The sequence below is a fragment of the Castor canadensis genome, chromosome 1, assembly GCF_047511655.1.
Source record: "Castor canadensis chromosome 1, mCasCan1.hap1v2, whole genome shotgun sequence".
Taxonomy (NCBI): domain Eukaryota; kingdom Metazoa; phylum Chordata; class Mammalia; order Rodentia; family Castoridae; genus Castor; species Castor canadensis.
In genome coordinates, this window is record NC_133386.1 from 9,032,533 (window position 1) to 9,058,844 (window position 26,312).

The 26,312-nt window shown below is 41.4% G+C and overlaps 1 protein-coding gene across 8 annotated transcripts in view; it reads right to left on the reverse strand.

The window, feature by feature from the left end:
• The window catches only part of Tulp4 (TUB like protein 4), a 203,516-nt gene that overhangs the window by 25,478 nt on the left and 151,726 nt on the right, over positions 1-26,312 (reverse strand). For 7 of the 8 annotated variants that reach the window (XM_074071412.1, XM_074071385.1, XM_074071402.1 and 4 more), the window contains 4 exons: positions 22,445-22,625; positions 19,768-19,902; positions 13,500-13,666; positions 861-1,085 (listed from right to left, as the gene is read on the reverse strand). In XM_074071412.1, the coding sequence (XP_073927513.1) occupies positions 861-1,085; positions 13,500-13,666; positions 19,768-19,902; positions 22,445-22,625 (708 nt within the window). Of the gene's footprint in view, positions 1-860; positions 1,086-13,499; positions 13,667-14,417; positions 14,465-19,767; positions 19,903-22,444; positions 22,626-26,312 lie in introns of those variants that run through there. The other variant, XM_074071426.1, reaches the window with a different exon arrangement.

Here is a 26,312-nt window from a genome sequence, read left to right on the forward strand (position 1 = left end):
CACGGATCTCCTGGAAGCTTTTAAACAACACCTAAGCTACTTCAGGCAATTAAACTGAAATTTCTGGGGGGTGGACTGGGCATCTGTTTTTTTCTAATACAATATACCAGGGTTGAGAACTGCTGGTGTGGAATCAATATCGTCAGACAACTTAGGGAAAAAAAAACCACAAGAGACTCTAAAACTGTGATGTATCAGGAAAAAAGTAACTGATACTTAGAAGTAGAGACAGAAACAGAAAAGGAACTAAGGTACAGAAAGGTCCGAGGTTAGAGAAAACTCACATGCAAGCAGCAACTGGCATATCTAGGTCAAAGGCTGCCATTAAAAACAGGCAGTTTCTGGAAAAGTAGTCAGTATAAAAGATGGCTGGCAGCTGTGTTGTGTGTAGGCCACCCCTCAGCACACTGGGGAGGAGAGCAAGTCCAGTACTGGACTGAGTCCAGTGCTGACTAGTCTCCTAACTAGCTACAGAACAAGGTACTCTATTCCTATGAACTTGTTTCCTGCTCTGCCAGGCGGGAGTAATGTTGGCATCTGCCAGGAAGTTGGGCTTGAACAAACAAAACAGGTTTCTAAGAACTTGGTGCAATGTTTAGTACATAAGAAGCACTAAATAAATGCTCACACTTTAAATCATCAGGATGACGTAGGAATCAATCTGGGAACAGCCTGGAAAGGTAAGGCCCACCACACAAGGCAAATCTTACTCAAACACTAATAGGAGACATAAGTGGCCACTAACAGGCACTCTCACAGAGAAGCAGACAAACCCCTGTGCACTTTCTGTGGTACCATTCCTGTCTATGTGGCAGACAGGTGAAAAGAAAACAGGCCAGAAAGAGGGCAAAAGGCTTTACCTTGATGGTAGGGATAAAGGCAGTAGAGAGGTAGGAGCAGAGGCGGGGGGGCAAGGTCAGCTTGCTGACATCCTTGTCTTCTCTCAGGGTGCTGGCAATGGCCTGTTGGCACAACAGCTGCAGGCTGGACACCCGATGTTCCACACGAACCACATACAGGGCTGGTCCTGACGCCATCAACAACCGTGAGTCCCGGTGGCCCCAGCAGATGGAGATGATGGGGCGCTGTCAGGAAGTAAAGGGAAGACGGTGCGTAAGCTTCTGCCCTTCTGGTAAGCAAACGAAGATAACACATACTTGTCCCAGCACAATGAAGTGAGTTGACAGTTTTGAGAGTGTTGGTTTTCAAAGTATAATAATGTTAAATAGTATATTATGAAATGAGCACTTGTATTGAAAAATAGTTAGATGTCCAGGCCAGAGAACAAATAAAGGACTAGAGTAGTATCATAACATGCATTATCTCATGAATTTGGTGCCATAAATCCTAACTTAGCTCTGTATGATTGTATTTCTGCTAGTTAGGGAAATTGCCTTGGGGGCACAGTAACCCTCATTCCTTATTGAAGTGCTGGTTATCTGGATCCTCAAATTACCCAGTAGTAATTCTTTATGGCTCAAGGAGTTGGTGGGAAGGTAGACCAGATGGCCCTTCTCTCTTTCCCAACAGGCAGCATTTCAAAGGCAAATCCACATTGAATGTGAGATCCCCAGCTGTATGACCTAGGAACTCTCCAATGGCCAAAGGCCTCCTACTTTTCTCATGAGTCAAAGTGTTGTGAGGATTAAAGGAGATGATGATGCCACAGTGCTTCACACGCTACAACCCAGGTATTAAGTAAATGCTGTTTTAAGCCATCTTCAGAATCACAGGCTAGGGAAGGCAAGCAGAAAGCTCTCTGGAGTTGGGGAAGCAGAATTCCTGTGGCAGCCTCACGAGGAGTTTGTGGTCATCATTTTCTTTAAAAAGGTAGGTTGAAATTCAAACATGCATGTTAGAAGCTTCTTATATTAAAAAAAACACAAAACCCAAACTCAAAAGTGCCATCTAAGTAAGGTCAGCCAAGAAAGGAAGAAAGAGATGTAAGGCTGTGATAGAGAAACAGCAAGGGATTTGTTCATTCTGGTCTAGACAGATAGAGTGCTAATTTAGAGGTCTCAGGGGGTTTCAGAGATCAGAAGTAGGAATGGCAGATCTTTAACATGAATGACAGATAGGTACAGAATTTTCACAACATTTTTCTGACAAACATCAAGATAAAGGAAGACAGTTTTTAAAATAGCCTTCAGGGTCAGCTAATCCTGGTTTCAACTTCAAAGCAAAATACAAGACAGAAGAGAATTCATTTTGCATTTCCTTCCATGAGGTCAAGCAGCTACAGGGTAGGATGAAGGTCACAGATACCCCACAAAAGAGGTCCATGTGTTTGTTAGCTGTGGAGACCAAAACTCAAGTATGGGGGCTTTTGAAGCACTTCTAAGCTCTGGGACTCTACCTGAGATTATCCTATATAAAGGATAGACACCAAAGGAGGAAACTGTTAATTCACAGCAAGTCAGAATCACTGCTAAAGACAGGGCAGACCACTATATTAAAAAAAAAAATGTCTCTGGTATCCTCAAGCTCTATAATTGCAGGTTAGTACAGAGGTTCTGTAAGCACCAAAACCATGCTTAATATTTATTTACTTGATTTATTTGTAGTGCTGGGGATTAAACTGTGACCTCAAGCATAGCATGTATACGTACTACCACTGAGCTACATCCCCAGTCCTCATTTTCAGTTTCAAAGATATTGCTGTTCTTTTATACCTGAGCTCCTTAACAAAATATTCCTAACTAGAGCTCAAGTCATGAAAACCAGTTTGGGAACCAGCACAACCTGACTTGCTGGAGCAGAGACACAACACTTCTTTCCTCTAATTTCCATTTTTCTTTCATAGATCAATGGATCTGACATGCCAGTGGTCACAACACAGGGACTGCAGATTCATTCTCCCATCCTCCTCATTCTGCTTTCCATAGAACTATCTCTGTGCAGCAGCTGATTACACATTTTATACAAAATTATTATAAGTATATCTCTTATCTTACACCACTAACACAGACTTTCAACCAGATGAAGATCCTCAAATACTTACTACCCAATCTTAACCAAAATAACCATGTCTTCAAAACTCACTATGTTACACTGACACCTTAAATCTTCACATACATGACCTCACACAGTCCTCACTACTATCACACTGGTATCATTATTCCTACTTAACACGTAAGGAAACTGAAGCTAAGAGAAGTTAGTAGCCAAGTTACAGCTAACAGATGGAGTGCTATAACTCGAACCCTCCCCCAATTCCACATCTGACTTATCTTACTACAAGATATGGCCTCTCCTAGGTGTCAATGCTCTGATACAACAGCCTGAAGAATGAGTACTACCTCACTGAAAAATTCAACTGTCTTTCAATCACAAAGAAAGTAATGACTTTTCTTCATCTATTTCGTCAAGTCTATTTCACTGGGAAACAAACCAAATAACATGTCTACAAAAATGGCATATGGACAAGAGGAAAAGTAAACTTCATAAAGAGCAACTGGAGAATGATCTGCTTAATTGTGACAGAAAAGAATCCACAGGTCATGTGAGACCACAAAGACAAATTACCAGGTAGTATTATTAGATGAATAGGAAACGGTAGGAGTATGGCATGTCTTGAAGGTGAGGGAAGAGGGCTGTACTTCAAACTAGGCATTGCATGATTGGGGAAAACAAGCCAAATAGGTATGAGAAGACTTAAAAAAATTAAAGTACTGAAAACCAGAACCCAGGGGAAAAAAACCTGAAATTATTTAGTGTGAAGAAGTGATGACTACAGGGTTCCAAAGGAATCATTATTCTCTAGAGCAGGATTATCAGGAAATCCCTTCTCTAAGATGAGGATAAAATTCACAAGAACCTACATTAAATTAATTTGGTTGTACCACTCATTTACTTATACAAGTCAGTGACAATTTATTCCAGTGTGTGTGTGGTAATTTAGTTTTTATAGCACATACTGCATATAAGATGAAAAAGCAGCATATATGCAGTACCTTTGTCACAATAATTTTTATAAGATTTTACTACAGTGGATAGAAGCACACAGTATTTAAGTACATAAATCAACGATAATTATGGAGTGTGGTAAGTTCCATAAAGAAAATATGAAAGGGGAGAGAAACTTCAGACATTTCTGTTTTATGGTTCTGGGGGATGGAATTCTGGGCCTTGTGTATGCTAGGTAAACACTACATCACAGAGCTATACTCCTAGCCCTGTCACAATCGTTTTTAAGAATGTATTAGAAAAAAAAAATAGGGAAGAATTTACAGATAACGAAAATTGTCCCTCTTGTCTGAAGATTTCGAGGTGTCACTGATGTGGGGAAAATCACTTATTGTGATTACCATTCAGTCAGAGGTCAGGCAGCAGGACCATGACCTCTCAGGATCCCTATAAATCACAGAAAGTCCTTTTATAATATGCCATCTTACTTTTTGTAAGTAACATTTCCTGTTATGCTTATTGGTACTCATTCCCTAAGGCCATCCCTACAAATGTCCTGCAGCTTTGGAAGGAACCAGAGTTGAAATGGAGGTGAATGCACACCCCCCCCAACCCAAGGCATTGGCATTGGTGGGGGACATTCAGTAGAGCCAGGTCAAGTTGACTGGGTGACCCTACAGACATGGATTTTTGTCACTCCATCCTCTGGGCTTAGCCATGCTGGTACAACATGGCACAACTGTCTGCTTGCCCAGAGACCTTCCCACATCCTTCCTTTAGAGGTATTTCCACCTACTAGGGTGAGCTGCTCAAAAGAAACACACCCCATGTTCAATTCCAATAGGCCTTGGGACAGACAAGAATTCTCTAATGCACCTCCTTCAGATTCATGTTCTTATCTGAACAGCTGCTGAGGACCAAGGGAAACTCAGCTGTATATCTGTGGCCTTAAATCTCTTTCTCAAATCAGACAAAATGATAATTTTTAGAAGTGACAGCTAGAATTGTGAAGAAGACAACATTCAAATTTAATTTGCACAGAGAGGTTCACATATTTCATATATCTAAATCTGAGCAAAATGGCAAGAAAACGATCAGCATTTCAGGGAGTGTCAGCACAATGGAAGTTCGGTGCTTCTGTTATTAGACTTTTCTATCAGAACAGAAAGAGCTAATCCAGCTGTAATCTTAGCTTCTTGGAAGGTGGAGACAGGCAGACTGCAGTTTGAGGCCAGCCTGGGCAAAAAATTCACAAGACTCCATCTCAACCAATAGCTGGGTACAGTGGTGAGTGCATCATCCCAGCTATGTGAGGAAGCATAAACAGCAGGATTGTGATTCAAACCAGTCTGGGCATACAGCAAGGCCCTCTCTCAAAAATAACCAATCACTGGGTGCTGGTGGCTCATGCCTGTAATCCTAGCTACTCAGGAGGCCAGAGATCAGGAGGATGGCTGGCTTTGATTGGTGGTGCTAACTCTAGAAATCTGTCACCAGATTATCAAATACCAAGTAGATACAAATGGTCATGGACAATAGCTAATGAGATAAATTATAGAATTTTAAATTATAACACACTGTAAGGAAAGGAAAATGAATTATAGTAATATTTCCTTATAACAGCTTCAGCCACAGGCATTGCTATTATGAGTAATCAAGAGAATAATTTTTAAAGCTGCTATTGTCACACATCATATCAGGCAATGGCTCTGTACACAACAGCCTACAATCTAATTAACTTGGAAATAAGTTATCCAATTAAATTTTATTTAGTTCTCTTTATGATAGTCCAATAAATTGCTTAACTTCTTCTCTGCTATAAAAATGTTCCTGCCTTTGGATTCCTTGAATAGCACAGCACAGGTTACATGTGATTTTAGGATCACTACAGACAAGAGTTGAGTTGGTACAACAGATAATTAATATTGTACTTGATTTTCAAAGGCATCCTTATTTAACTTCATATTATTAAAGCAAATTTCCAATGGTTGAAATGGACCCTCAAAATGAAAAAAAGAATCACTGATTTATTAAAATGTTGAGACACTACAGGTATTATTGTTCCAAAAAGGAACATCAGTTAAGCTCCTCTCTTACCCCTGAGCCCAAATAGTTTAAATTCAAGACCCATGTTAGTTAAATGTGACAACTTATTAGAACTTTTGCAGTGGTTAAGGCCATTGAGTCTCTACTATATTCTAGGCATACTGAAGGTCAGAAAATTTAGGAAAACACGGTCTCTAGTTTGAGGAAAGTAAGACAAGACAGAATACTAGTGTAATACATTCACCTCAAGGATTCATAGAAAAGAGGGCTCCCAATCCCTTGAACGGATTTAAAAGGCAATGTGCCTGAGTTGCTGTTGAGGAGGTTGGGCTCCTGCTGAACTGAGATGGTGGGGTAGGACATTCTCTGTGCAGGGAATAGAATACCAGAAGAAAGTGTGTTCTAAGTCAGACAGAGCAATAGACATGGCTTGGATGTACTTGGGTTTCAGTGCCTGAATTTACAAATATCCAAATAAACACAAAAACCTAAATTCTTATCTTTTCCTATGTGCTTGTTTTGGTTTGACTATGTCCCCCAAAATTTTATGCATTGAAAAATTAACCTCCAAATTCATATTTGGAGGTAATTAGGATTAGATAAGCTCATGAGGGTGGAGCTCCGTGACGGCATTAGTGGCTTTAGTAAGAGAAAAAGGGGTCGTAGCTGGCACCCTTGCTCTCTTCTGGCTATATGAGGCCATCCATCATACTATGATGGCAAAGAAGGCCCTCATCAGATGCTGAGAGGTGGGTACCATGCTCTTAGACTTCCAAACTTTCAGAACTGTGTACCAAATAAACTTTGAAAGACTAAATAACACCTCTGCTGACACCTGTCTACACATCAACCCACTGAACAAATATTTGTTGATCACTTACAATATTCCAGGAAATGCACTGGCAGTGGGACCACAACTCTGAACACAGCAATCTTTCCTCAATCTCAGGTTTACTAGGACTCCATTATAAATGCTTATTTTGCCAAATACCCTGGCCTCACACTAATGTCCATAAAGCCAGCTTTTCTCTGGGCTTACTTTATTTCTTACTACTTCATTTCTAAAAAAGAATTTGAAATTCCTATCTAACCATGACTTCCTGCTCTGTTTTTAATCACTTCCTGTTGAACATGCCTTTCCATGACTTCTAGCTTCCAAATCTCAGGTAGTGAAGCATCTGACCACCCAGCCACCATAGCTACCTATTTCCCTAACATCCTATTGGTTCCCCTAAATTCCTTCTAGGTTTCTATTATGCTAACCTTTCCAATTTCTAATTTTATGCACCCTGTAATACTTTTTTATTATAATTTTTTATTAGGATATATTCATTATATGGGGGGGGGATTCACGGCAACAATTATGATTAGGCTTATATTATACATTGGTTAGATCATCCCTAACCTCTCTCCCCCTTAACCCCTTCCCTGCTGACTTAAAGCAATTGCAAGAGATTTCTTTGTTATAAGTACATGAAGTCCATCAACCATATACTCTCACTTTAATTTCCTTCATTCACCCCCCCCCACTCACACACATTGTACCTATTTTACAGTTCTGTCTTTCATTATTAATATTTAAGTTGATGTTCAAAGGGGTTTCTGTATGTATCGCTGCTGTGGGTATACTTTGTTTTGGTCCTTTCAATCCCTTCTGTTACTCTCCCTTATCCCTTTATCTCTCCAGCCCACCTTTTCAACAGCCTTCAATATACATCCTTACATCCTCTACCTTCACAGATGTTGCGTTTTACGGTTTTACTGATGCTCTGTCGTTCTCTTTTTCTTTCCCTCTTTTCCCGAGTTCCATAGAGTAGTTCTGTATTACTTTTGACACTCTAACTGTAGAGAAGGCATGGACAGTACTGGCACTCATTTTAAAGTAATGCTATTCAGCTTTGGCTAGGACATAATTTCAGCTTATTATCTCCAATGGCTCCTGCATCATATTCCCTATGGCACTGTACTTTTCTTTTGACCTCTTAGTTTTCTTGAGAAGTCAGAGTTGTCTCATAATGTGCTTTGTCCCCCCCTTTTTCTTAACAGTCTTTTGGCTCTTCCTGTAATCTCTCCTTCCTATATATCTCTTCCAGAGTGACCTCCCCTCTGTCCTTAAACCTACAGCACTTTCCAATCTGCCCTTGCTCTGTGATGTTCTTCTACTCCCTTATTTCTTCTTTTTGCCCAAAGCCTTATTATTTGCTCATAAATATGGTCATGTCTCTCCATTTCAAGGTGCCACTATCTCTTCGCCTTGTCCTCAAACCTATGAAACAGTTTATACAGAGAACTTCTTCATGAACCACTCTGTCATTAATTCTTTGTTTTGGCTGTTGCAGCAGCATCTAGAACAACACTTAGCACACAGGTGGCTCAATAAGGATTGACTGAAGAAATCTTTTACAATGTAACTTTCATCACTATTGTTCTATTGAGACCAGCTGTTGACCTTAAAACCTCCAAATCTAATTTTCTCATGTCTATATATTCAATTGTCCTCCTCCTGGTTGATATATGTTTATCCTTTAATTTTTTTATGACATTCTTCTATCTCCTTTCCTCTGCTGCTTGCTAAATGAGGATTATTACACTACTACCCAAGCTCTATGCTTGGACCTTTCCTCATTTGCCCTCTCTCTATTCATTCCCACTGCATTTAATCCAATTTCATTTCATCAACTATGGCTTCCATGTAGGTGACTTCAAACCACTATCTTCAACCCAATCTTTAGCCTGAGTTCTAGTTCCACATCTCCTAGTTTCCAACCAGACATCTGGCTCGGACTTCTAACTGAAATCAACTGCCTTCACTGGCACTGGTGTCCTCCTTCTCCTGCTGCATGTCAAGGATCCAAGCCTATGTCATCTCTCTGAATCCTGTCTCCACCACTCTACTTCATTGACCTGTTTTTCCTTCCTCATTCTTTCTGCCTAGGATTACTGCAACACTGCTGTCAGATCAGTCTTCCCAAAGCTTCTCCCTGTGTTGCCCTTGTAAAACAAAAATTCATAGACCAAATGAAATCTCACATCTAAACGTGTATCTTGGCCAGTGCTACTATCTGAATGTGTTCCTTCAAAATGAAATTAATCCCCATTGTTGAGGTATTAAGAGGCAGGAAGGGCATCTGGGGAAATGACTGAGTAATGAGGGCTCCACCCTCATGAATGAGATTAGTGTCCTTACAGAAGAGGCTGAAGGGCACTTGGGAGGCAGAGGCAGGAAGATCACAAGTTCAAGGCCAGCCTGAGCTACACAAGGAGAACTTATCTCAACAGAAAGAAGGAAGAAAGGAAGAAAGGAAGGAAAGGAGGGAGGGAGGAAATTAAAGAAATGAGGCTCAAAGGAGCTGTCTCCCGCCTTCTTTCCCTTCAGCCATGTAAGGACGTAGCAGCAACAAGGCACCATGGAGCAGAAAACAAGGCCTCATCAGACATCAAACCTGGTAGCATCTTCATCTTGGATCTCTTAGCCTTCAGAATCATGAGAAATAAATTTCTATTATTTACAGGTTGGCAGTATGGCTCAAGTGGCACAATGCCTGCCACACATGTGGGAGTCCTGAGTTCAAACCCCAGTACTATAAAAAAAAAAAAACCTATTATTTATAAATTACACAGTCTAAGGTATTTTGTTATAACAGCCTGAAAGGACTAAGACAGTTAGGCATTCAGGACCTGACACATCTGGTCCTAAAGCGCTTTTGTAGTTATATTTCCTACTGTTGCTTTTTTGTATATCCTATGCTATAATCAAACTGTATTCTATTTTTAAAAAATAATTTATTCTTAAGTTTTCTTGCAAAGAAATTGTGTTATGATTGCTACTAGCTAAATGAACATGGCAAAGAATCTTAAGTTACCTGATCCCTGGGAATCATATAACTCAATAAGCACTGCACAGTAATAGGACAGGCAATCCTAAGGCTCAATGATTCATTCAACCACTGCTTGCTGAGACTGTCATGAGCCAGGTGTTGTTATGGGTACTTGAAGTATAATGATGGGTAAGATATGTGAGGATACTTCACTCGTGTTCTTTATGTTCCAGTGGGATGAAACAACTAAACAGATAATATATAAGAGAATTTCAGATCCTGGTAAGTGTTAAGGCAGAAATAGCACATAAAACAGAAGGTAGTTATAAGGAAGTGGAGTGACAAAGGGAACACATGGAAATCCTTTCCTGAGAGATGACACTTAAACTAGGACCTGAAGGGTAAAGAGGAGTCAGCCTGAACAAAGACCAGGTAAGCAGATTCTATGCAGACAAAACAGCTAGGATGTACCTCTAGGGTAGCACATTCAAGTTACAGGACGGCAGATAAGGATGAGTGCAAAAGGACACATTAGATATGGCTGGGGAAGGCAGGATATAAAGTGAGCATGCAGAGCCTGGTGAGGGTTTGCTGAAGGATCTCCAAGGAATTTTAAGCAGGACTAACATGCTGAACAGAACCTTGGGTGTGATGGTGAGGAGCTTTGGAATAGTATCTGTTTCAGATGAAAACACTAATTATCTTTGCTGAATAAGCAGGTTTCCAAAAAGTAGTGAATTTGGTTTTTCTTTAATGTATTTCCTTAATTCATGGTGTAATGGAATTGTTCTATAACCAGCAGAAATATTCGAATGTAGCTGCAGCCATAGCACTTTGTATGTGGGCAGTGAATTTGTTCAAGTGGCTTTTTCACTCAGTAATATGCCAATTAGTATTTACTGAATGCCTATTATATGTAAAACATCTCATATAAAATACTGAACAACAGAGACAGGACTCTGCTTTCAATGACTTTGAAACAGACCTTGAAGGAATAAAGGTTAAGTATGGTGAACACCACTGAAACTAAAAGGACAGGTACTATGGGGTCAGTATAACTGAACCTGGGAAATCAAAGGTGCTCAGCACAGTAACAAGACAAAAACACAGGTATGAGAAGAGGTTAGTCTAATGGAGGGAAAGGCACAGTGGAAACTGGAAGCAATTGAGTCTTTGGGACACATGAGGAACAGAATGAGGAATGGTAGGATCAAAGGAGGATGGAGTGGTGAAAGCCAATTCCACAGAAGATGAGAGCCAGATGGTAGAGGTTCCTTTAAGGTACAGGAGACTCTGGACTTTATCCTAAGTGCAGTAAGAGGCTACAGATCTAACTTGTGATTTTTAAAAAGACTGGGTGCCACCTGGGTAATGGTTTAGAAGGGAAAGATATGGACTTAACTCTGCAGGAGAGAGTAGAACTGCTTGGATGAGAGTAGAGGCTGACATAGAATAAAAGATGTAGACACTGAGATGTTTAGCAGGTAAAAATATCTACTGAGATTTGATATAAGTCAGCTGACATGGTTTCTGCCTGGAGCAGCTTGTGGATGATGGAACCACAACCTGAAAAGGAGCTTCTCTGCAAGGTGGTATCTCCTGAAGGTTGAACAGGTTGGATGTGCAGTGTTTATGAGAAAGGTGTGTGAAGTAAGCAGCTGGGTCTACACAGGTCTTTTTCTGACACTCCAGATCTTTATTGAGACAGTAATTAAAGCTGCAGGAGTGGCTGAAATTGCCTGAGGATTGCTGATAAGAGGAGGGGCCTGGCAGAGCTGGAAAAACATCCACAAAAAGCACATCTTAGTAAGACTCCTTTCCTCCAAATTACCACAGCACCTGGTAAATAGTTCTATTTCCAAGCTCCTACAAGGCACAGATTATCTTCCTTCTTCACCTAATAAATAGTGGTACTAAAAGCTCAGTGCCAGTTACATGGTAGCCCCTCAAAAACATGCTGGATGCTTGGACAGATGAATGAACAAATAGGCTTATTTGCCCAAGAAGATATTACATGTCAAAAGACATTTTTAAATCCTACAACTTCACAACAAAAATACAGCTCAATTAAAAAATGGGCAAAGGGACTGGTGGAGTGGCTCAAGTGGCAGGTCACCTGTCTAGCAAGCATGAGGCCCTGACTTTAATCCCACAGTACCAACAAACACCAAACCAAACCAAAACAAAACTGCATGTATCTGTCATCCTAGCTACATGGAAGCATAAACAGGACTGCAGTCCAGGCTGACCTAGGCATAAAGTGAGACCCTATCTCAAAAATAACCAAATCAAAAAGGACTGAGGGCATGGCTCAAGTGTTAGAGCACCTGTCTAGCAAGTACAAGGCCCTGAGTTCAAACCCCAGTACTGGGAAAAAAAAAAAAAAAGCAAAGGATTCAACAGACATTTCTCTAAAGACATACAAGTCAGTAGGAAGCACATGAAAAGATGTTCAAACTCACTAATCACTAGGAACTGCAAATGAACCAAGAACCACAATGGGATACCAACTTACACTCAATAGGATAACTACTACCAAAACACTCTCCAGAAAATAACAAGTATTGGCAAGGACATGGAGAAATTGGAACCACTGTGCAGTGTTTCTATAGCAGCTGCTATGGAAAACAATATTGTGGATCATCAAAAAAATAAAACAAAAATCAAAACCAGAAATTATTACACAACCCAGAACTTCAGTTCTGGGTACATAACCAAAAGAATGAAAAGAAATCAAAGAAATGTTTGTATACCTATATGCAAAGCAACATTATTTATACCACCAAAGGACGGAAGGAATCCCAGTGTCCCCAGAAGAATGAATGGATAAACAAAATACAATGGAGTATTTATTTAGCCTTTAAAAGGCATGGAATTCTGACACAGGCTATAACATGGTTGGACATAATACTAAGTGAAATAAGACAGCCACAAAAGGGCAAATACCTTATGATTCCACTTATATGAAATATTTGGAGTCAAACTCATAGGAACCGAGGGTAAAAATGATGGTTGCTTGGACTAAGGTAGTGGGACCCTCCATTTTTTAGGATGTCCCCTCTCTGCACCCAGGAGGACTGTATTGCTAGAGACTCTTTTCCTTGCAGAAGGCCCAAGAGCAAACCTCTGTACCCTTGTCCTGTGGCCCTTGTGTACACTAGGCAAACACTCAATCACTGAGCTACATCCCAGCTTGTTTCAGCAAAGTATTTGAGCCTAAAGTCTAATATAACCCTTTGAGATCCACTGTAGACATTTACTTATTTCTCTGAGTTATTTCCTATGTATACAGAAAGTATACATGTTATTAACCTCTGCTTTTTCTCTTATTAATCTACTTTGGGAATCTACTTATTGGGAACGCCAATCTACTTATTGGGAATGCCAGCTAATTCTTTGTGAACATTATGGTTCCTCCCTTCCAAGTGAACAAATGAAGATCCAGCATCCACACCACAGTGCTGATCTGGACGGCAGCCTGCTCCTCAACACCAGCTCACTCTGTGTACTCAGTGTGCATTCACTGACTTGGGAAATAGAATCAAGCACTCTGGCTGAAAGACAAAAACTGCTTTATCCCCTATTTCTCCTGGTGTATATACCATAGTTCAATTAAAAATTTTTTAAAAAGGTAAAATAACTATAATTGAGTATAACCTATACCCTAATCAAGGGTATTTACCAAGACTGGAGGTATACCAACATGTGGCATTTCCTGAGTGTCCTTACCTGCACAAGTGTGTCCAATGTGAAGATGTGCTCCCCTCGAACATTGTAGAACTTGACCATGGCACTCTTCAGAAGGGGACCGTTGGGGAGCTCACTGAGCTGGGTCTGCCGCTCCATCCCAGCTACTGCCAGCAAATCTCCCTGCGTGCACCACTGGGCTACCACCTCTGAAACCACACAGAAGAGCTGGTCAGCACAAGGACATAGCCCTCCTTCAAGTGCCACTCAGCCATGCCACTGTGTGCCTTCTACACAAATTCAATAGAGATCCTTCCCCTTTCTCTCAGGAAAGAGACCTATTTCTTTGAGGCTAATACAGATTACATTAAAAAACAGGTGTTTATAAATAGATGGGGATTATAGTTCCCCTCAAACATAACCAAATCAGGTAGAAACCAGACATAAGGAAGGTGGCATGTTAAAGCTTGGGGTGGTATGACATGCCTGTAATCCCAGCTACTTGTGAGGCTAAGGGAGAAGGATTATAAATTTGGGGTCAGCAGGGCTACACAGCAAGATCTTGGTTTTTTGTTTTTTTCTTTTTAAAGAATGGTAGCATATTAAATATCTACCACCAGTAGATATTATGAAACTTTTTAAAAGCAAATTAGATAGTAAGACCTATGACTGTGACTGTGGGACATGTTGTATCAGTGCTTTCCCACTGTGGTGTTCTTTATACCCACAGAGGACTCAAAAAGTTTACAAATGCTCAAAGTAAAACGTAAGTTAAAAGCAAAGCCCAATTTATGCATTTGATGCCTGGGCACCACTGGGTAGATGGGGCTCAGACAGTGGACACAGGCAGATAAGGTTCTGGCTTTTATTTGACACTGTATGTTGTGGGAGCACAGAGAGGAGGAAAAACACTCCTGCTAAAAGGTAGGTAGCTTTTCACACTGGGGATGCAATGCCTACCTCCAAGCTAGGCACTGCTTAACAAATGCTGTAAAGTGGTGGTCCTATCCCACGGTGAACAATTACTTCTTGCTGGTAGGAAAAAAGTTATTAGTACTAAAAACATTTGTAGCATTTTTTTCTCCCTTAAAAAACATCATTTGGCTTAGAGAAAGGTCTCTGAAATCTAGATCCAAGCAGCCCATTTTGTAGAGACTGGACTGAATTTAAAGGAGGAGCTCTGTGCTACTCAGGAAGAAGATAGGATTTTGGCTGGAGTCCACCAGGAAAAGCTGGGGATAGTGCCATGTGCCTTGTTTTCTTTTTTTTTTAGAGCTGTCATCTTTATTTCTAGCATACCACAGTGACATTTCTGTTCAGGAGCCCACAGACACCATCTTCTTTCTTACTATCACTTTGTTACTGTTACTTCTCCTTTTGGTTTTCTTGTGTGCCCAACCCTGCCATCCAGGGCATCATTTCAGCTTCATCATCATGACAAGCTTTCCTCTAGACTAGATCCAGCACTGAATGTCCAATGGCCTCCCCTTCCCCTTGTCTTCAAACTCTTATTCATCAGGGTATTCACTTGATTCTTTTAAGTTACTTTTTTGATTCAGGTGGTTATAGGTTTTTCTGTTTTGTATTTTTAACTGTTCAGCTTAACCCTTTGTCTCCTTCTTTCTGCTGGCAGAAGACAGCATGAGGGATAGGGACCATCTTGCTTTGGGGAATACTCTCCAGATTTTTTTCTTTTTTCTGTAGTGCTGAGGTTTGAACTCAGGGCCTCCAACTTGCTAGGCAAGCACTCTTACCACTTGAGCCACTATATCAATCTTTTTCTTGTGATGGGTCTCACAAACTTTTTGCCCAGGGTTGGTTTCAAAATGTGATCCACCTGATCTCTGCCTACTGAGTAGCTAAGATTACAGGTGTGAGGCACCAGCAAGTACCTGGCTAAGTTTTTAAAGGAGGTGAAAGAACATCAATGAGGACTTCAGAATGCTCTGGTATTAGCATCAGAATAATTTCTATACATACATTAAAGGTGGTGTTGTGGTCATCTGTGACCTAACAGAGCTAACTAAGGAGCCCTGGCTCTGAAATGAGTACCTGTCATGACAGTGCATTTTTCTTTCTTTCCTTTCTTCTTGGTGGTGGTACCTAGGACCATGTGCTTGCTGGGCAGGCACTCTACCACTTGAGCCACAGCCCCACCCCTGCTTGTATTGCTCATTTTTTGATATAGGGTCTTGCTTTATGCCCAGGCTGACCTGAACCATAATCCTCCTACTTCTTGATTGGCTGGGATGACAGGCATGGACCACCACACCCAGCTATTTATTGGTTGAGATGGGGTCTTGTGGACTTTTGCCTGGACTGGTCTCAAACTGAGATCCTCCCAATATCTATCTCTTAAGTAGCTAGGTTTACAAGTGTGAGCCACCACACTTCAAATATTTTTAAAAAATTCTTTGAATTTTGCCAAAAGTTGTTTTGAAAAGTAGAAAGTAAACTGTTGCCCTGTGGCACTGGCCTGGATCCACAGTGCCTACAGGCTGCTCAGAGTTGGGGAATGGAAATGGGAATGGGAGGGGGGTGGAACTTCGTGTCTGCTGGAAGTGAGAGTGAGTCTAAGTATTTACAAGCAAATCCCCAGGGAACTTATTTAATGCAAAGTCATACTGAAAGTTGTTATCTGCAAGAGCAAGTCACTCTTTTTTTCTTCGTAGTACTGGGGTTTGAACTCAGGACCTCATGCTTGCTAGGCAGGCACTCCACCATTTAGGCCATACTCCCAGCCCTTTTTTGTTTTAGTTATTTTCTCTATAGTGTCTCACATTTTTGCCTGGGGCCGGCTGGACCAGGATCCTCCTATCTATGTCTCCCAAGTAGTACCACCAAGCTGCAACCTCAACATGGTTGGGACAGAATTCTTCTGTTTCAGAATTGTGTATGTGTGTGTGTGTGTGTGTGTGTGTGTGTGTGTGTTTTGTTTTTAAGACAGGGTCTCACTAAGTTGCCCAAGCTGGTTTGGAACTTGTTTTGTAGCCCAGCTGGCTTGGAACTTGGGATCCTCCTGCCTCATCCTCCTGAGTACTGGGATTACAGGTGCACACTACCACACCTGGCTGTTTCAGAAATTTTTGTCAACTCTGTCAGTCTTATTTAAAAAATAATCCCCAATATCATTGTCCAAAATAATAAAGACTCTCTAAAGACTTTATTTAAAACAAAAATTTTTTTTGTGGTACTAGGGTTTGAACTCAGGGCCTACACCTTAGGCCACTCTACCAGTCCTTTTTCTGTGATGGTTTTTTTCTTTTTCTTGAGATAGGGTCTTGTGAACTATTTGCTAGGGCTGATTTCAAACTTCGATCCTCCTGATCTCTGCTTCCTGAGTAGCTAGGATTATAGGTGTGAGCCACTGGCACCTGGCTCTGAAGACTTTATTTGGAACACAATCTTGACAGCACAAATGCTTACGCATGAGCCCTCGTCCTTTTGCTAAAGTTTCTGGCATGGAGTCTCTAATACTCCACATAAGATCTGGGAGTTCCAAAGCATCTAAGTGGTCTGTCCTCCCATGGCACCTGCTTTTCTCAGTGACTTTGAGTACATATGTATTTTGGGCTCAAAGATATTTTACGCAAAGAAAATCATAAAAAGACTGGTTAGCCTGGAGGGCCTCCCGCCTCTTTTTTTTGGATACACCAGGGAGTGAACCCAGGACCTCATCCTTTCTAGGCAAAGCCCTCTACCACCAGTCTTGAGACCCTATCTCAAAGAAAAAGCTGGGAGCGGTTGTATACTTCTGTAAACCCAGTTATGTGGGAGGAACAGGTAGGAGGACTGAGATCCAAGGCCAACCCTGGATCTGAAAAATAACTAAAGTCAAAAGGGCTGGGGGTGTGGCTCAAGTGGTAGAGTGCTGCCGAGTTCAAACCCCCAGTACTGAAAAAAAAAAAAAACTTTTCATACCCAGAGTGCTAGATGGAATTATAAAAAGAGAAAATCCTGCAAAACAAATAAACACAGCCCCAGGGCCTAAGTGCTTTTATCTGAGGGCACATGTGTGATCAACATTGAGAGGTTCACTGGTCAGAGACTGTCAAAACTCATGACTTAATTATTTTTCATCAAGAAGGAATAAAGTCACAGCAAAGGTTTGTGTGTGTTTATTGTGTGTAAGCAGAGGTCCTTAGCAACAGTTGTAAAGCAAAGTCAGACACCTGCAGCCAGCCCACTCCCAGGAAATCTGTAGTGAAAAGCAAGGGTGCAGGTGACTGAGGAGGGTTGGTCTTGGGATCAGGGCTCACTTGGAATTCTAACTGGTTCTGCACAGGAGATAAACTAATGGACGTCACAAGCCACCTTCCTTTCCTGGAGAAGCTCTCTGAGACAGTAACAAAGAGACAAGGAGAAGGGCACCCTTCAGTCTTCCTCCTGAGACATTGGATAACCCGTCTCTACTGTGATAGCAAACCGTGGCCTTCTTTGACAGATTCTGCTTGTCTCTTCCCATAAGACATGGATAAAAAAAATGATAAACTATTGCTGTCCATACAAGTAAGATCAGGTCCTTAAGACATTATGACACCAATATAGGAAAGAGAAACCACCTACATAGGTACAAATTGACTCCCTTCATTTTGATCCAACTGTCTGAAATCAGGAAGACACAGCACAAAAACATTTGCCCTCCCCCAACAGTGAAAGTAATCAAAAACATTTCAGACTGGGCTAGAATGTTAATTGTCTAAATTTCTAGAAAAGAACTCAGGTAGAAAAATTTCACATTTGGGAAGGCTACTTTGGGTCACCTTTCCAGGTCACCCTCTGTGTGTTTATATTCCTATTCTGCACATTTGGTAGGGATATGTTAGAAGGACTGCCACAATATAATGGAATTTAATAGACACAATACAAAAATACATCAGCAAAACAGAAAGTTTCCACAGCAAGGCTGCAAAGAATTAGAAAAATCTACCCTGTAAAGAATAAAAAGGACCAGAGTAGTAATTCCATTATTTTGAGCCCTAAACAGATCATTGGTAGAGAAGAAAATTCAAGATTCCACAACTAGAGGCAGGTTCTCAAGGAATTGGTCAAAATGTATAGAAAAACAATTTTTAAAGAAAAGTAGAACTCAGATTACTAAATATATGGAAGAATTTATGATGACTATCACTATATTTTAGCTTTAAGAAAGTCAGAATACTCAGGTTATAATGTATAGAACAGTACAGAAATTTCAGGTCATCATCAACACAAAAGTACTCACTCAACTCCTAATGGTTATCTGTGGCATAAAGGACTTCTACATAGTTTTGGTACCATAGTTTATGGCTAAATGATTCCTGACAAGTTTAGTTCTGAAACATCAAGATGGGATACCAAAAGGGAGTATAATTTGCTTCAGGAGTATTATAATTTAAAAGTAGAATTAGTAAGTGCCTGTGGAGTGTGCATACAGGTACAATATATTTCTGCTAACCCACAGCTATGTACATGGAGCTCTTTATACCCCGCAGTTAGAGTCCAGACAGGCAGCAGGAGCGCATGGCAGTATCTGTCCAGACTAATGGCCAGTTTTGAATAACAGTAACTAGTTGCAAGGAAAGTCCTGGCTTGTTTCACAACTCTCCGTTCAAATTACAGTAGATCCCTTTAGCATCAAGGGCCAGAGCTGACCCAGGAATTTAACTTTAAAATCTTTCTACATTGCAACCACTTAACCCTGAAGAGACGAGATAGTTTTTCCAAAGAACTCGCCAGGGTCATAGCATTGTTGAAATGCAAAACTCTGAGCACTCCCCAATAGTTTTGTCCACGGATTATCTCTTGTGATAACATTTCATATTCACCAGAAAGGTGCCAGAACCTGGAAGGCTGCTCCATCTGGCCACTGAAGCCACTATGGAAGCTTCATAAGTCTTTCAAAGTAACTTTATTACGCAATGATCACTTCCTTAATAAGCCTGTCAGATTCTTAAAATTCCCCAGGCTTCTGTGTAAATGATGACTTGCACACCATCTGCTGCCTCAGGAGTGGCAGGTGCTGCTTTCTGAATATGATGCAGCCACAGTATCAGCCAGGTGCAAATGCAGTGTATGCCTGGGTAGTTCTTGTCAGAGGGAGGAAAGTAGCAGGTAAAGACCAAGACTGAATGTCAGGAATGTGTTCAAGCTCAAGACAAGACGAGGTATTGATTTGTCAGCTAAGCAGAGGAGCCATGGGCAAAGCCCTTTCTCAAAAACTCCATTAAGCCCAGACCAGGTCATAGCAGAGACAGGAATCAATAGGTATTGCGAAGGCAAATGTGTGCAGGGCTGATCTGTGGGGTTTAGGCATGGCAGCATTTTGTACCTTTCAGCCCTGAACGGATGACCGTTGGAGACAAGTCATCGTAGTTGCTCATTAAGCTGATGTCTCCTGAGGTGAAGCTAACGGTGAGCAGAGGCTTGATGTTCTGCACTGGGATAGGGTACGCTGCAGGACCATCTGTGGAAACATAAGTGTGGAGTGAAAAGCAGGCAATGAGCACACAACCCAGTCCAGGAGCCTGACACTACACTCTTGTGTGTTGCCCTGGAAACTGATAATGCAGATCCCACTCTGCTCTGGGATGTCACCAAATGAAGCAAGCACTGCACCACTCAGGAACCCACACATGGGTCACCAGTAAGGCTCTGGTAGAGAACCTTGGAATGAGGAGCAGCATGGTTTATGCAGCCCTAACAGCAACTGCAGGGTGGTGAAAATATGTGTGAAAAGTTTATTAACTCATGTGTTAATGTGTTTCTAATGATATGTAAATGCAAATTATTTTAATGTCATAGAACATAAAGGATGGTGGGACGAGAGATAAAAATGTTTTAATTTTAGTCCAATGCACAGGATACTAAATGTTCTTTCACTGAATGTTACAAGCATTGAGCAACCACAGCTACCACCACTAGTTGCTTCTTAAGTTTTTACCTTAAGAGACACGAAAGTTAGAGAGAAGGCAGGGGCCAGATGTGGCTCATAAAGCACTTTGCTACATCCATAGTACAGAGTCAACATAAATAAAACCCATGGACTGGGAGAGTCGCTCAAGTTGGTAGTGTTTGCCTAGGCTCCCCACCCTCCAAAAAAGTCTGCAAGCATGCAGCTCTGAGTTCCATCCCGAGTACCGCAAAAACAAACAAAAGGAAACAAACAACAAAAACCCCAAACCAAATGCGAATGCAAACCCAAACTCCCTGCTTAGACAGTTCCAGGAGCACTTGCATATGACAGGCCAGGGACTGGCATTTCTGTGTATTGTTTGAGAAATTAAAAGTCCCTCTGCACACATGGGGGATCAACTTTTTAGAGGTTTTGGTGGATGTCACAGTCACACTGAACTCATCTCCAGCAGCCATCCAGGCTTGTCTGCCTGATATTTACCCACAGGGAAACCTAAGTAGTGCTCTCTTCTGTTTTTCTCTAAGACACTGCAACCTACTACGTCATGCTCAACTCTCTAGGCCACCAACAAGAACACTAATACCCCCTGTCATCCTAAAATACTCCACTGCTTCTGAGAAGAGCAACTGTTCAGAGAAGCACCAGGGACTGACTGTTGTCTTAGACCAACTCTGGACTTGGTCTTTGGACCCCATTTACTTCCATAATAAACAGGATGATTCAATCTGGATTCAACCTACTGGAGAGGAGTTCTGTTTTAAAAGTATGCTGAGTGCATTTTATAGACACTGACTATATTACTGAGAGGCTGTAGAAATATGGCTAATGCTTTGCTCAAGGCTGGTGTCCTATTAGGAAAGGGATGGTTACTTCTCAAATGAATTTATGGATGCTAGGACCTTTTTCTCCTAGACTCACTGATCCTGAAACCCTCCTGACAAATCTCCATTTGTTTCACATGGGAAAGACATCTTCTCTGTGTGCACACATGTGTACACACACACAGGAGCATGCCACTGAGAAGGAAAATGTATCATATGTCTCTGCGACCTGAGGCAGAAGCTCCAGTGGAGGCAGACACTGATGGGGTGGGAGGGGCACTGGCACACGTTCCCTGGACCAGCCCTGCACAGGGTGATATGCCCCACAATGGTAGGAAAAGTCAGAAACCATCCAGTGCATGCCTGGAACTCAATGGCACTTAGCAATGTGAGTACACCTATGCTAGGCAAGGGCAGTACCATGCAGCAATGTGACTCCTTCTAATCAAGGAGCCATTATCCACCCCACAATTTCATAATACTTTTTTTCTTACAAAAAATAAGACAGGTGGGAGCAGGGGAGGATCTTGGTGTTGAAGAAGGCCAATGTTACCTCTGATGAGGCCAACAAGCGAAGGCTTCCTTCTACTTTTTTTCTTTTTTTTTTTTTTTTTTATCTCTTACTCATCTAAGGGATAAAACACACTGCTAGGAGTAGAAGAGGCTGGAGTCTGAAACGATCACCACCACAAGCATCTAACACCACAGTGTGGCTTACAGAAGGGGTAGTGAGAGGGGTAGAGTTTGTGCTTGAAATCAGAAGGGCAAAGACACGGAGTCCTGGCCCCAGGTGTTGGCCTTTGATATGGCAGAACTAATTCTTTTCTCATGCAACTATAGCTATAGGCAAATACCATTAGAGATTTGGCTATACCACACATCAAGTTATATTAATAGCACCGTATTTTTCATCCTCAGCTCTCTCTATTCTCGCTAAGTATAAGATACAAGCCCCACAACACCCCAGGGACATAGGAAGAGCCACATATCTCATTTTTTATCTAGGAAAACCTGAGCCCATGGAGTGTAATCAACTTCTCCAGTGATCTTAAAAAAAGGGACAGCAGAGAGGAGACAGTCACATCAAGAAGACAGGATAGGCCAATCCTGCCTTGCATTTCAGATTAAGAACTCTTCCCAGTAAGTTAGAGAACTGTGCATATGGCAGACCTTCACTTTTCCTTCTCTAAATTGGTTCATTCCTTCTTTTATACTCTTATGTTCCCTTCTATTAAATGGTAAAGAAAACGAGGGGCCAGCAAACTGGCTACCTTGGGGAGGGGAGTAGTCATCCGAGTCTGTGTCGCTTTCGCTGCTGTCTTCTACCAAGAAGATGGGGTAGTTCCAGGACATGCTGAGGATGCCATCAGACTCATGCAGGAGGACATGGGCCAGCATCCTGCCGTGGCAGTCCATGACAATCACCTGCCCGTCAGCTGTGCCAAACAGCACCTGCAACCAAGGACCAGTACCCTTGACTGAGTGGGAATAAGCCTTTGTCTCAGTTTGTTTTAGGAAGACAAAATATATTTAGAACTAAAAAAAAAAACCAATTAGGTAACTAAGTGGTGATAAAATATTAAGTAGTGGAAATTCAGCTGGCTATTATTGTGAGAATTTTAGACCTCTAATACTGAATTGTGACTAACAGAATAACGAACATGTTATGTGGCACAGATGTTTCCAAATAAAACTAGAGAAATCTGTTTTGTTTTTTAGGTTGTTTTTGGAGGAGAGGGTTTAAGAAAGTTAATATTCATTTACTTTTTAGGAAAACAAAGATGTAGCAGAGAGTCATTGTTAAAATTTTCTCAAATTTAGAAGAAAATGTTTAAGTTTATGTTTGACCAAAGAGAAAATGTTTGGTTACATAAGCATGTTATGTAACCATATATGGAAAACAAGATGTTCCTGAAATAGTTTTGCTTCTGCTATTTAATGTCTAATGTTTTATTTCGCTGAGAATGATAATGACATTAATGAGTTAATAGGAAATAATGCAATGATGTACGAATGGTATTACCACACTCATCTGAGTGCTTACTCTATACTAAGCATGCTAAAAAGCTTTATCTCATTAACTATCAAAACAATAGGTACTAGCACTGCTGGAATGGACCTCAGATGGGCCTGATACCTGAGTACCCTGTGAGTCTCTCCCAAGAGTTTTTCCTTAGCTTCACCAGATCTCAGAGTACACATACAAATATGCCCATGACCTGAGCTAAAGAATGCTCAGGGAAGGCTGCAGAGAAGAAGGTGTTACCTTCTTCCTAAGAACAGCATGGGACACCCAATGGCTGCTAGAAATCTCCCCTTGGCATGAGTGCATCACCAGCAGGACGTCCCTAGAGGAACCTTAGAGCCAGGAAATAGGACTGGTGCTACCTTCCTCTTTGTGTGATCATCTCTAGAGTTTCTTACACCTACTTCCATTAAAAACTTTCTTATATTTTTGACAACCACATAGATCATTATTTCCACTTCACAGACACAAACAATTTAACAGAGGCCAAGTAAGCTGACAAAGCCATGAAGTGGTGAAGTCAGGGCTGTCTGACTAGAAAGACTGGAATTTACACACAAGACAAATTACTATTTAAGGAGTCTCCATTTTGGATTCTTTTTGCTCTTGAGACTGATGTTAAGCTCCTTAGGACAGAGCCTTCACAGCTATACCCCTGGCATCTGTCAAAGCTTTGGGTATTCAGTGGACATTTGGTGTCTCCTGTGAGTACCAGGTGTCACCCCCCCCCCACCCAACCCCCTACCAAGCCAAAGAAAAGCAATGTGAGGACACAGGGAAAGACCAGTCATCTGAAACAGGAAGAGAATCCTTACCAGGAACCAAATTTAATCTTGAACTTTCCAGCCTACAGAACTGTGAGAAGGCAACATTTGTTGTTTTAGGCACTTAGTCTGTAGTATTTTTTATAGCAGCCTGAGCTGAAACCTGAACCATGTGAGCTTTGTGCGCCAGTATCTCCCCAGGACTTGTCATGGTGTGTGTCTTGGTGTGCCCAGCAAAGCATATGTGAAAGGACGGAGGACATGCCTCTGCACTGAGTCACATATTTTTCCATTTCAGAGAATGAATAGCTACAAGACAGAAGAACAGACATGTAATTCCTGAATGAAAACTGGTGATTTAATGAGCTATCAGTGTTTAGCGTCACACACTAAAACAAGACAGAACAAAACTCCAGTCCCAAGTTTCCCACTATTAATCCATTCCAGTCACAGCTCCCTCAGGAAAACAATTCACCATTGAGACAAGAGGAAAGAGGAAAGAAGCATTTGCAATATGGTTGTCAGCAATGATGGAGGAAGCAACTCTGTTTTGAAACAAATATGTCACAGATAATTGAGGAACACTGATACAACAAGAAAATTGACTTTAAAAAAATCTCCATTATAAGTTCTTTTCATGCCTAATCACTTCCAATGAGATAAAGCTCATGCAAGCAAAGGACTTCAGAAGAACAAGACAGACAGTCTCATAATGAACACACACACGTCAAAGGCACCAGTCTCTGCTGCATCTCCTCTCAAATCCCGGCCAAATAACAAGTGTGCTTGAGACAAGCTGGTGCTGGGAGCTCCTTTCCAGGCACAGCCTCGCCTTCCAGGCTCCTCCCCTTCTTATTCCTTGTGGCTAGTCCTAGCCTCTTCTTTTTTTTCCTCACTCAAAGAACACAATCACATCTACAGTCTCACGGACCCCATTCATAGCCAACTTCCTGTCAAGTCTCTCCCTGGGCCCCAGGATCACATATTCAACTGCCTACCAGCTATCTCCCCCTGAATGTGTCAAAGGCCCTTCCAGCTTAACCTGTCCAACATAGAACACATGCTTGTGTCTTTCTGAGCAAACACATGCAAACCAAGTCCCTTCCAGTAAAGACTGTGGCTTATGTTCTATCTCTAATGTCCAGCACACAGTCTGATGCATAACAGGTGCTCAGACATCTTATGTGGGGACCCACCACACAGAATTAATCTCATTCTAATCATGGCCCCCAAAGCACTCTCAGCTTTGCACTGGTTTTCAGTGTCTGCCTCTCTCAAGCTGCTGTTTTTTATTTTTCTTTCTTTCCTTTTTTTTTTGGTAGTGGGGTTTAAACTCAGCCTTGCGCTTGCCAGGCAGGCGTTCTACCATTTGAGTCATACCCCCAGCTCTTTTTGCTTTAGTTATTTTTTGAATAGGGTCTCACATTATGCCCAGGTTAGCATGGGCACTGATCCTTTTATTTACGTTTCCCACATAGCTTGGGTGACAGTGAGAGCCACCACAACCAGTTTTTTACTGGTTAAGATGGGGTCTAACAGACTTTTTTGCCCAGGCTGGCCGCAAATTGCAATCCTCCTGCCTACTAAGTATCTATGATTACAGGTATGAGCCAGCTTCCCTCAAATTTCTAGAGGGCAGGTCTGCATTCCTAGGTTGTCTCACAGTGCCATCACAGGTGGATGATCAGTAACTATTAACAAATTTCTACCCCAAATCTTTCATTTGTACCCGTTTTCCTACAAAGGGTAAATTTCTTTTCTTTTCTTCCTTAAACCAGAAATCAATGCTTAAATCCCCCTATAAAATTGCCCCTCAAGGACTGGTGGAGTGACTCAAATAGAAGAACACCTGCCTAGCAAGCAGGAGGCCCTGAGTTCAAACCACCGTACCTGCCTCCTCACCCTCCCAAATGGTCCTCAATATTTTCAATGATGAACCATGTAAATTTCTGTCCTGCTGTTTCTTCTGGTGGCTTGCATGCTTCAGGGTAAGGCAGGTATGACACTCCTTCTATGAAGTATACACCAAGAGCACATAAATTAGTGCAGACCTGTGGATTGGGCCATTCTAGTTCGATGCTATCTTTTTGTGTTTAATTCACTTTCCAACCTTGAACATACACTGCAAGGCAATTTTTAATACAACATAATTATGGTATCTATACACAATCTCTTCCTCAGTTCAGTACATTTAAAACAAACAGATGCAATTACTATTTTTTGAAGCTCAGCAAAGGTTTATTTAGTAAAGCAGGGAGAAACAGAAAGGGAGAAAAAAGCACCCCCTCCCAAATGCAGGGGGTGGGAGCTCCAGATGCAATGATTTTTAAATAAACACAATTATTACCA